General features: G+C 36.8%; 1 protein-coding gene across 1 annotated transcript; it reads left to right on the top strand.

Moving 5' to 3' along the window:
• Positions 1 to 536: 536 nt before the first annotated feature.
• On the top strand, positions 537 to 4,159 carry LOC118201439 (general transcription factor II-I repeat domain-containing protein 2-like). Its single transcript, XM_085812356.1, has 2 exons — positions 537 to 639; positions 3,387 to 4,159. The coding sequence occupies exons 1-2, from the start codon at positions 537 to 539 to the stop codon at positions 4,157 to 4,159; spliced, it is 876 nt and encodes a 291-aa protein (XP_085668482.1).
• Positions 4,160 to 12,429: the final 8,270 nt, after the last annotated feature.

Here is a 12,429-nt window from a genome sequence, read left to right as displayed (position 1 = left end):
GGTGATAAGCAGATTTTCTACAGTTAATTTTAAGCTAGGTTACTCACGCTCATTCCACATTCTGAAATTCAGAAACGTTTATGGTCTTTGAATGAGTACACAATGGCAAGACCTGATAACGAAAAAAAGAAATGTTGAAGTAAAGGGCGATTTTTTTCAAGAAAAGTGGTCAGATCTTTATTTTTTTCTTGTACATAAGGGTAAGGCAGTTTTGCCTTATTAGCAACGACACTGTAGCTGTGATGAAGGTATACATCATTAAGAGTCATTATGATACTAAGCACAGTAAGAAATATTCTACACCGCTGGCCACCGTAAATGCAACACCCTGAAGGAAGCATGCAAATAACATGAAATTTACAACATGCATTAGCGGAGGTGAGATATGCAAATGATTCGAATTTCAGCGCAGATGCACATAATGCGCGCCTGTGGCGCTACTTCAAAGCGCTATTTAAGGCTTGGAGTTTTCGACGCTTTCAAGTTTTCTTCTGGTTTTTTTTTTTTTTTTTTTTTTTTTGAAAAAACGATCAATTATGCCTTGTAGTAAACCGCAATCATCGTTTGATCAAGTATCCAAGTTCGACAGAACAAGGACAGTGGCCTACCGAGAGTGTGGATTATCTTTCAGGGAAATCGGTAGTTGTGTTGAAAGAAACTAAACAACTCCAATGCGGATATGTTACCGTTGGATATAGGAAGGTACGACGCAACGACGTGTTCGATCGCATCCACCTCAGTGCACCACTTCAAGTGATGACAGGAACATTGTGCGCATGGCAGTGACGGATCGCTCAGTCACATCACGAACCATAGCACAGCACATTCAGTCTGTACCGCATCATCCAGTGTCTGCGCGTACCATTCGACGCCGTTTACAGCAGAATGGTTTGTCCGCAAGACGTCCATTGCTTCGTCTACCTTTGACGCAGAACCACAGACGTCTCCGCCACCAATGGTGCGATGAAAGAAGGATGTGGACGGCAGAATGGAATGAAATTGTTTTTACTGACGAGTCACGCTTCTGTCTGCAACACCACGATAGTCGGATTCGAGTCTGGAGACACCGTGGAGAGAAGATGCTGAACAGCTGCGTTATGCACCGCCGCACTGGTCCTGCACCGGGTATTATGGTTATGGGGCGGTATTGGATATCACTCTCTCACTCCTATAGTACGCACTGCCGGTACTTTAAACAGCCAGCGCTACATCTCCGAGATGTTGGAGCCAGTTGTCCTTCCTTACCTTCAGGGCTTGCCCACAGCCATATTTCAACAGGATAATGCGCGACCACACGTGGCACGCAATGTCCAAGGTTCTTCGTCAATCGTCAGATTGAATTGCTTCCCTGGCCGGCTCGCTCTCCGGATCTTTCGCCGATAGAATACATGTGGTCCATGGTTGCTGAACGATTGACACAGATAACATCCCAAGCTGCCACACCAGATCAACTTTGGCAACGTGTGGAAGCTGCTTGGTCTGCTGTACCCCCAAAACACATCCAAAGTCTCTTTGAATCAATGCCGAGGCGTATGGCCGCGGTGATCTCCAACAATGGCGGCTACTCTGGCTACTGATTCTGGAAGGAACCACACTTCACAAAAGTCTACACTGACACTTCACAAAAGTCCAATAAGTATTTGGACACCTGTGATAGAAAATAAAAACTAACTTTATTTAAAATCAATAGTTGGTAGATCCTCCACGAGAGGTAATTACAGCGTGGACACTCCGGGGCATACTTTCCACAAGTCTTTGTATGACAGCTAGTGGTATTTTCTCCCACTCGGCTTGGAGAAGACATAGAAGTTCCTTCACCGATTTTGAACGGGTAGTGCACCCCTGAATTCGGCGATGCAACTCGTCCCAGAGCCTCTCGATAGGGTTCAGGTCTGGACTCTGGGCTGACCAGTCCGTTCGATGAACTCCATTGGCACCATACCAAGCTTTGGTTAACGTCGAAACATGACAACTGGCATTGTCGTCCTGAAAGTAACAGGGGTCCAACCCGTAAAACTGCCACAACGAAGGAAGCACATTATCATCCAAAATACTGCAGTAGGCATCGGAGTTGAGCTTATCATGAATGAGGACCAAGGGTCCCAGCCCATAACAGGAGAAACACCCCAAGACCATAATTCCACCTCCGCCGAACTTGACTGCTGGCACAATGCATTCTGGCAGGAGACGTTCTCCAGGTAGACGCCAGACCCAGACCCTGCCCCTGCCATCCGAACGGTAAAGGGTGAACCTTGATTCATCACTCCAAAGAACCCGTTTCCACTGATCTACGGTCCAATTTCGATGTGCTTTGCACCACATTAACCGAGCAGTGCGGTTGGACTTTGTGATCAAAGGCTTATGGGCAGCAGCACGACCATTAAAACCAAGCAGATGTGCTTCCTTACGGATGGTATTCATTGAAACAATACTCCTGGATGCCTGTTGAAACTCCTCGAGGATGAGGGCCATCGGTTGGTGCGGTTCTTACGAATTTCTCTGGATAGCACTCGTCGGTCTCTATCTCCCAGTTTCGTTGGTCTGCCGACTCGGGGCACATTCCTACAACCACCGCTCACCTTCCACTTCTTAATCACATAGGCCACTGTCGATTTTGGGTACTTCAGATCGCTAGATATGTCCCTTAAGGATCGGACACATTTGTGATACCCGATAATTATACCTTTCTCGAAATCAGAGAGTTCCGAATTGCGAGGTATCTTGCATTCGACTAAAGTCGATGCTGTTTCCTATACGATATAGACCGGCGGAGACCATGACGTACCTTAGGATGGCAGATATCGTCATTTGCATAGGTGTCCAAATACTTATTGGTAGTCAGTGTATAAATGTAATCATTTGATACTTGGTCAACATGTTATCTACTAAATAAATTTTGTTGTGATATCTCTTGTCTTTCTTGGTGTTGCAATTTGGGTGGCCAGCAGTGTACATTGGAACGTCATTTTCGAAGTGCTAAGGTGAGTGAATTAAAATCAAATCTAAATTTTCAGCAGTCTTTCACAACGAATAAAGAATCTGAAAATAGTGTTCATGTTAGTTACTTGATAGCAGAAAAAATTGGTAAGAGTGAAAAACCCTTTGCTGATGGAGAATTTGTAAAAGAATGTCTTCAGAGTGCAGCTGATGTGATTTGTCCATCACAAGGTCAAATTCATATCGAATATTAGCTTGTCTGTTGTAACAGTAGCGAGTCGCATTGAGGATCTCGCAACAGGTATATTCAGTAAATTAAAATCCAAATGCAAAAAATTTGAGTTTTATTCTGTAGCGATGTATGAATCAACACATACTGCACAAGTAGCCATTTTTTTTTTTTTTTTTTTTTTTTTTTTTTTTTTTTTTTGTGACTTTCACAACTCTAGAGGAATTAGCCAGTGGCATTGAACTTAAAGGTACAACACAAGGAACAGATTTGAATTCGAGTCTGACACTAACTTTGGATAAATGTGAGTTAGACTTCAGTAATGTATCTGCTATAACCACGGATGGTGCTAAATCTATGACTGGAGAGAAAATAGGAGTAACAACGTTACTCAAATCTAATGTGAAGGTAAGTGGAAATAATACTGTGATGACTTTCCAATGCATCATCCACCAAGAAAATTTGTGCAAGAAGCCCTTCTCAAACTTTGAACATGTGATGAATATTGTTGTAAAAGTGGTTAATTTTATTCGGTCTAAAGGACTTCACAGGCAATTCCAACAGTTCTTGAGTGATCTGGAAGCTGAATATGGTGATGCTGTGAATTACGCGGAAGTACTTTGTTTGAGCCGAGGAAAGATGCTTCAGCGCCTGTTTTCTTTGAAAAGCGAAGTTCAACAGTTCATGGAATCTAAAAGAAAATCAATTCACGAGTTCAGTGTTGAGAAATGGTTGAGAGACTTTGCATTTCTTGTCGATATTATAGGTCATCTCAGTAATTTGAACTACCGCTTACTAAGAGAGGAATCTAATGTTCATAATCTTTATTACTTTGTGAATGCTTTTGAGGCAAAATTAATCGTGTGGGAAAGTCAGTTGTTAAATAAGAATTCCACTCACTTTCCAAAATTGATGGAGTGTTTGAAGAACTCTACAACATGGAATTCAAATAATTATGTACAAGGCATTTCAAATTTTAAAGAGGAATTCTAGAGCAGATTTTTAAGATTTTCGTGAAAATGAAATTTTTATCAGAATGTTCTCCTTGCCATTTTCAGTAGACGTTGGAAGTGTTCCACCTGAACTTCAATTTAAATTTATAGATTTAAAGTGTGATTCTGCAGTAAAATGTAAGTTTCTTGAAAATCCTACATTTATTAATTTTTATTCGAAGTACGTGACCGAAGACAAGTATTCAGGAATTCGTAAACTTGCACTCTTCATGTCTTCTATCTTTGGCAATACCTACATATGTAAACAGCGTTTTAGTAAAATGAAAATCCTAAAATCAAAAACAAAAACATGGCTGACAGACAGACATTTGGAGGAAACTTTACGAATTGCAATAACACAGATTAAACCGCATATCGAAGCTTTAGTCAAGCCAAAAAAACGTCAAATTTCACGTCAAAACTAAAGTAACTACCATCTCCCGCCAGGAATGTAAGTGTTTTTTCTTTTTTTTTCAATGTAAATGCATTTTGTAACATCGTCATTTTTATACTTTTTTTCCATAGTTAAAAAAAGTTGCAAAACATTTTAATTTGACTTTTTAGAACCAATGTATATATATATACAAACTTGTAACACTATCTATTCGCTTAGAATTAATTGTAGTCTTGCAAAACAAACCCCCCTTTTTTATATAAATTTTCTGACTACACTATTTTTTGATAGACATGTGGCCCGCGGATCTTTGTGAATTTATTGGTGGGGCTCTCGGGCGTGAAAGGTTGAAGACCCCTATTTTAGAGGAATGGGCTTAGTTTTAACAAAATTTCAGGCAGACTGTGGATTTTCCTGTTATTTTGGCTCAAAGTATAGTTTGAATATTTTCACCAAGCTCGAATAAAAGTGTAGACCAGGGTAGAAATAACAAAGTACCATGTGAGTCCATTTCTACCCTGTTCTAAAAAGTAGACGACCACGGCTTCATCTAACGATTTTAGTAAGAACTGATGGCAGGTACGAAACAATGATTACGTGAACATAAGGATAGGTGGAGTGACTTCAGAATTAATTTTATGCAGAAATATTTATATATAATTTTTGTAAAAATGAATTACAAATTCCTTTCTTGGTTTGTATGATTTCCACTAATAGCGGGAACGCAACAACGACGATGTGTACATAAGGTGGGCGACGTGAGCGCAACGTTCTGATACAAAAGCTTTGAGTGGGAAACCGTTGGGATAATTTTTCGAAATCTTATGTGGACAATAACCTTCCTCTTGAGACGAAGGTCAAGCGTGCAAAATTTCATCATGATGCCAAAACTGCAGCTTTTGTATGCAATGGCACATACAAAAACAACCGGACGCTCTTCTTTATATAATGTATCGATGATTTTAAGTAATCCAGCTAGTATCGTTTCATGTCGTTCATTCTAATTATTATAATGATAACCGAAATGAATTTGCGTTTATTACTTTTAAATGGTTTGGTTTGTTGCTAATAACAGAATAAGTTAGGAAAAAAATTTAAATGTCTTACACTTTGCTGAAGAATAACACACTGCCGCGTTTGAAATAGGTGAGTTTGATTACTAAATTCGAAAGGCAAACATATGGCGTTCTGCAGAGTAACAACACACTTCTTTTGCATTGCAGAGCTTCTTAATTAAATTTAAAACATAGGTATCTTAGCTTTGCAGAGTGGCAACACAAAGCTTTTAAATCTCTGAGTGTTTAATCATTAAATTCCCACAATTATGCATATATAAAATTCGTTAAATTCAAGCAAAATGTATGTATATAAAGAATATAGACTCCGCATTTTTTTTTTTTTTTTTTTTTGTTTTTTTTTTGTTTTTGTTTGTTTAATGTTGTGTAGACAGCGATTTTCCTCTAAATTTGAAAGTATTCAAAATATCATCAAGATCAGAATAAACCTGTAGAATTTGTATGAATTACACACAAACACTCTTTTGTATGTACATAGATCATGCGTACTGTGCATTGCTAGATGCATCATATGTACTGTGCACGCACTGCTAGATGGCATAACAATTTGAAAGATACATAAAACTCTTGCATGCGAATATTATTAAGTTTTAAAAGTACAGGCCCCAACACTGGCAGAGTGGTGACTTCTGATAATTCGGCCTTCGTTCGGATCCACGCGAACGCACAGGCTGCATGGTTATTTTTTCCCATGTGTAGCATGAATATAAGTCAGTTTCCATTGGTCCAAGTCCTCCGCGAAGGCATCATTTTCCTTAGACAGATATCCTCGCATGCTTTATTATGTTCAAGTAACCTAACTTAATTTAAATGTACTAAAAAAATACTGCTATCTGAACTCAAATCATCGCCCTAGCCTATTGCCCTAAACTGCAGGAGGTCCAGAAAGATCGTCCTGTAAGTCTTCATATTATTTTCGTTTTCTCATATAAAATTTTTTATTACAAACACCATCGTTTGTTTTGGTTTGTTTGATTATGACAAAGGACGCAAAGGTTCTCTGCCTAACAGGAGGAATGCCTTCGTAGAGAACTCTATAAGTGACACTAGCTCGTAAGTGTAACGTGGTTCTTCGAATCTTGGTAATTCGACCTGGTTTGAATTCGAATCCAGGCGAAACGGCTCGTTACATGCTTTGTTTTCGTGAGTTTCTCTATATTTATACTATGAATACGAGTCAGTTTCTCTCTCCATGAAGGTACCCTCTTCTTGGGCCGATAGCCCTCATGGCTTTGCCGTATTCAAATAACATAATGCAGTACGTTATGCATTGGAACACCACAAAAAAAAATCTGTGCATTTCGTAACAATATGTATTTTTATTCGTGCTTCGAGGAAAAATTTAATAAATAAGAGAAAGAGACTGATTTGTAATTATTAAACTAGTTTATTAGACGTAGATATTAAAGATTAGCTTAATTATTCTCAAGTGTTAGTGAAAACGTAGAAATCTTTCAAAATTTGCTTATTTTTTAGTTAAAATCAAGGTAAGTTTTTTAATGATTAATTAAACATGTTGGAATTATTTGAAAGAAATTTGACTCTAAGAATTTGATATTTAACTGTCAGTATATTTGAATTACAAAGTGTAATCGACAAAAATGATTTACAGGTACCAAATTTTAATTTTGTTTATATAGTAACCGAAATTTAAAATGCTTTTTATTTTGTTAATAAAATAGTTCATTTTGTTAAAGAAAAAAAATTCTGACCTGTCAGCTGTTTTCAGATCGTGCGTTCGGCTCGCACCAGTCATATAGGATGTTCCAACAAAAGCGCCGTATTTAACATGTCCAATAAAATACTTTATTTTTAGAAAATGGAAAATATTTTTACATGCTTACGACAGGCAAATGTTCTGAATTAAAAATGAAAAATAATGCATGGCATATATCTTCCAGGACTTACTCTGAAGCGCCGTACTCCCTCGATTAAATTTATAATCACATATTCATCTACCTGCCCTGCTTGAGGTGGCTAATGACACGTTCGGTTTCTTCTTTAAGTTTTTTTGTTGTTTCTGTTTAAGTTCGGATTTTGGGGGGATTTGCAATAACACTGTCACGCAAAATAGCTATATTTTCTACAGACCAACTGGATCGAGAGCGTAGTGTTTTAATGTCTGCTGTCGAACCTGTGTTGTCAAATTTCTTTATCAATCTGCGATTTGTTATTTCATTAGATGCGTTTTCAGTCAAAAGACTCTACGAAGCTAACAGTCTGTGCATAACAACGCCATTCTTGTAATGAATTTCCGCTATCAAAATTTGCTGTTTCTTTGTGCAGTGCTCCATGTCGACTAAGCTGCAACAAATTTGCGAAATGAACTGATAGTGACAAATTGCTAGTGTCATTTAAATCAAATTCGATGTTTTTAAACTGAAACATTGTCCTGTTTTCAAAATGAAAAATATTTTCATTTGTAAAAATTAATTGTTTTTGTATTGCAATTTGTGAATAAATTGCATATTAAATATGGCGCTTACGGCTATTCTTTTTTGAGTTATGTGAGATACATACGTACGTCACGAAAAAATTCCCTTTTGAATCCATTTTAAAGTCAAGTTTGGAAAAAATAGTTCTTTACTGTGTCTGTAAATAGAGGTGTCATGTACATAATCGTCAAAGTGGATATTTCTGTTGAGATAGGATACCCGAAATTTTTCGTGATTAACAATACTTCCTTTACTTCGTACAAGGAGGTAAAAAGCCTGATTTCTAGAACTTTACACAAAATGCCAATCTGATAACAACTCTTTCTAGGAAGTCCATCTTTCTAAAATAATTCTTGTAACACGAAGGGGGGCTGGGGAATGGAAACTTTTATCGCTTTGCATAAAAACTCACCCAAACATAAATCTACTCGACTCCCAAATCAGCTTATGATATTCATCCAAAACGGTACCCTGTAATTTCAATAAATTATTGGAATGCAATAACAAAGTTATCGTTTCAATCATTTTCCTTGATATGTGGGAGGAGAGGCGAGTTGAGTTGTTTACCCAATGTAAGAGAGATAGCAATACAAGATCTTTAAAAAACCTGCTTCCTCGTACTTAGAAATCTCACTTTCAAGATTACTTCACCTTCATCCTCTGAGTAGATTAATGATCCCCAAGGTCAGGTTAGATGTAGGAGAAGGTTACAGATGCAGTTAACGAAAGACCTTTGTCTGATATCTTATGCTAATAAACTGCTCACAACATTACTCGGTTCTTGTAATTTTATCTTAATTCCTATCTGACGTGGAGTAATTTTACAAAGTGGGATGGTAGTTCTCCTTCATGTGGATATTTCACGATGGAAAAGATTTATCTCCTTTGTTGCTTTTCGTGCCATTTTCATGAAATGCACGTAAGCGTCATATATTTGCACGTAAGCACGTCATATATTTGACGAGTTTAAGATACTACCATCCTTTTATTTTGTTTTCAAAAATGTGCCTATCCTTAATATGCCTTGGAAAATAAATATGAAGATGCAGACTTGTTGGTGGTGCAATAGATACGGATCCTATTGAAAAAGTTTCTTGAATACAACTTTCATAAATTTTCGAAAGTATACACATTTTCTAAATTACGTATGAGCACTGTGTTGCGATTACTATTAGTGCTAACCCCACGTCCGGGCTGCATGCTAATAACGTGTGGATCGACATCTTGTTTTGGATTTAGTCATACAGTTTGGTCAAAAAGTGGTTACAGGTACAAGGTTGAAGCAAGGCCGACACCTGTGCATCCTCGTAGGTACATTAGATATCGCCGGGCTTTCTTACTGCTAAGTTTCTGCCACAATAGGAATTCCGAAAGAGAAAACCCCGAGGGGGGATGGTCCAAGAGTCTCTACTCCTCTTGGTTACATCACAAGCTCGCTCGACTTCATCCTAATTTAAAATGAGAAAACGCCACAGTTTGAAACAGGAACTTGTGCCCATGTGGGATAAGCAGGCAATGAATGAACTACCTGATCAACTTGCCAAATCAGCATTGGTAAATCCTACTGCTAGATCCATTTATATTTCCCTACCTATATCCTATTTCAAGAAACAGTTACTTAATCAACTCAAAAGTCAATGGCAGTAAGAATGGACGTTGCAGAAACTGGAAGACTGACCTATAAATACTTCCCAAAAATCAAATTTAAAGACTCACTCAATCTTCAAGTACAACATATTTTTTTACTGGACACGATTTCTTCTTGTCATACTTTCACAGATTTGGGCTACCTCAGCTGAATTTAAACTATACAAAGTATTCCAAATTGCTTCTAAAATAGCAAGTTTTCTTCTGTATTAATTAGTCACATGTCTTTTGAACGTTTTCATAGCAAAATTAAGTATTATACTTGTATATAGTATTTGATATTTCGGTGTAGAAATGACTTTGGGATTAGAAGACAGCCGTTAACGATGAATGTTATCTGTAATTACTTGGAAAGGCTTTACGCAGTTTCACAAAATGGCATAATGGAGACAGACTTGACGAAAACAACACATTAATTAATTTGTAGACATTCTTGCTAAACATGTTTATACATCATTTTGGGTATTTATCGCATTCTCCACACTTTTATATAACGGATTACATTTTTAGAACAATAGATAAAGCAGAATGATGAGAACACGTTGGCAGCAGTAAGCGAATCCAAGAAAAATTGTTGCATAATAGTAGCAATGGTATTTATAATAAAACACTTTTTTAATCTGACTGGCTGAGAACTTAATGCATTGCAGCATGATTACTTAAACGGATTAATTTTGAAAGCCTCTGCTCAGAAAAATTATTATAAACAATTTAGAACAGAAAGGGGACACGGGCAAATTAAAATGAGGTATTAAAACGATCAATTAAAGTTACTAATTGTGAGCTTTATATCTTTTCACCGTATCTGTATACATAATGATGAGTATTTAGTATATATGTTGCATATATTGTACATATGTTTCTTCTGTATTACAATATTTACTTGTATGTTTATAGTACTACATTGTTAGCTATTGCATACTGAAATTTATTTAGTAAGCTTAGTATTCATACGTTGCAGCTGTTTACTGATTTTCTTTTTCTTTCTTTATTATTATTATTTTTTTTTAACTATCTGTACAGTTTTACTGAATATTGTATATGTTATACATACTGTATAGAATATTGCGCATATTTTATATAAAATGTATGCATTGTACATGTACGTGTTGCATTAGGCTGTATTGTAATATTTGTTATACACGTGTACTATTGCAATATGGTGATTTTATACTAATTATAATTTTTATTTTGATAAGTTCTAATGTTATAATAATGCGCTGCTATACCTCGTGGCTTGTAATTAACACATTATAATACTATAGTGTAAATATATTTTTCGTCTCATAATCATTATACACGTTTGCAGTTATAGCTTGATATGTCAACTGCCGTAATTATTTACCTACAGATTAAGACATTTTGATCACTAATGGACTAACACATTTGAAGAACAGTTATCATTCACACTATTCGAATGTACAAGGTGTGTTCGAAAAAGTTAGGTGAATTTTACCATAAAAAAAGGAAACAAGAGAAACAAGCAAAATAGCTTTACTGGCCTTCAAAGTATTCGCCATTAGCAACAATACACTTTGACATCGGGTGTACAATTGTTGGAAACTGTCTGCAAATGCTTCTTTCGGTATGGCTCGAAGCACCGTTGTCACACGTTGTTGGATCTCAGTAATGTCGGAAAAGTGTTGGCCTTTCAGAACTCCTTTGAGGCGGGGAAACAGGAAGAAGTCCGCGGGAGCCAGATCTGGAGAATATGGAGGGTGATCCAAAAACTGGAACCTGGTGCCTGTCGAGGAATTGGGTTACACGGATCCCAGTGTACGGTCATTTAAGTAATTTCTATCACTAAGGGCTTTTGCGGTAATTAAGTCAAATAAGATGCAATCACACAACTCACCCGAAGGCGAAAATATAGAAAAAGCGAAGTCAAGGGTTAAATTCATCAATTCTAATGAGAATGCTCTAGCGAAGTAAAGCACTGCGGTTTTACATAATTTCTGAGTAAGCTATTCGTATGAATTTAAATAATTCTTGCATTTAAATTTGTAATTCATAAGATTTAACTTGAAATTAATGTAGATAATTACTGACAGAATTAGACTTTTGTAGCATAGTTTGCATGAGATGAGAACACTTGGGGTCATGTGATATGTGAACCGGTGAATCAGGATGTTGAACCATGACATCATAGTAAACTTAAATTAATGTTTTTTTACATATTTATTGCCTTTATTTATTGTCTTTTTACAAAATTTTAAATGATATTAAAATGTTTATGCTTTCAAAATAAAAAATTCTTAGAACTAACATTTGCTATTTATGTGTATACTGTGTGTTGTCGCCAATACAGTCTGCTTGGCGAGATCTGCGCCCGCCAAACGGAAAAGTACCGAAAATAATGATTAACATTGAAAAAACTTGCTTTACTCCCAAGGAAAATATCAAGCACCTCAACACTTCCTTTGGCTAAGCAAGTTATTTTGCGGTGATCTTGGATTATCTCCTAAGGGGTCTTTGTATCCAAGATTATGAAATTTAGCATCAAAGAAATTCCGTAATGCAATTCTGTAACCGACTTATCTCTTATCCCCGCCAACTTGTCATGAATAGGTCTATTCTGTGCATCTGCACTCAAAACGATTTTGGAAGATCAAAATCGTAAATTCGTATTTTATCGAAGGTTGAGTAATAAAAATGTGAGGAAATACCATGTAGTATCTTAAGTTGCTTCCGGTATCTAAGCATTATTGCAACATGCAAA

This window comes from Stegodyphus dumicola, chromosome 1 (assembly GCF_044657685.1).
Source record: "Stegodyphus dumicola isolate Sdum_Otavi_A_Nest chromosome 1, ASM4465768v1".
In the NCBI taxonomy this organism is placed as follows: Eukaryota; Metazoa; Arthropoda; class Arachnida; order Araneae; family Eresidae; genus Stegodyphus; species Stegodyphus dumicola.
This window is presented reverse-complemented; position numbering and strand designations above follow the sequence as displayed.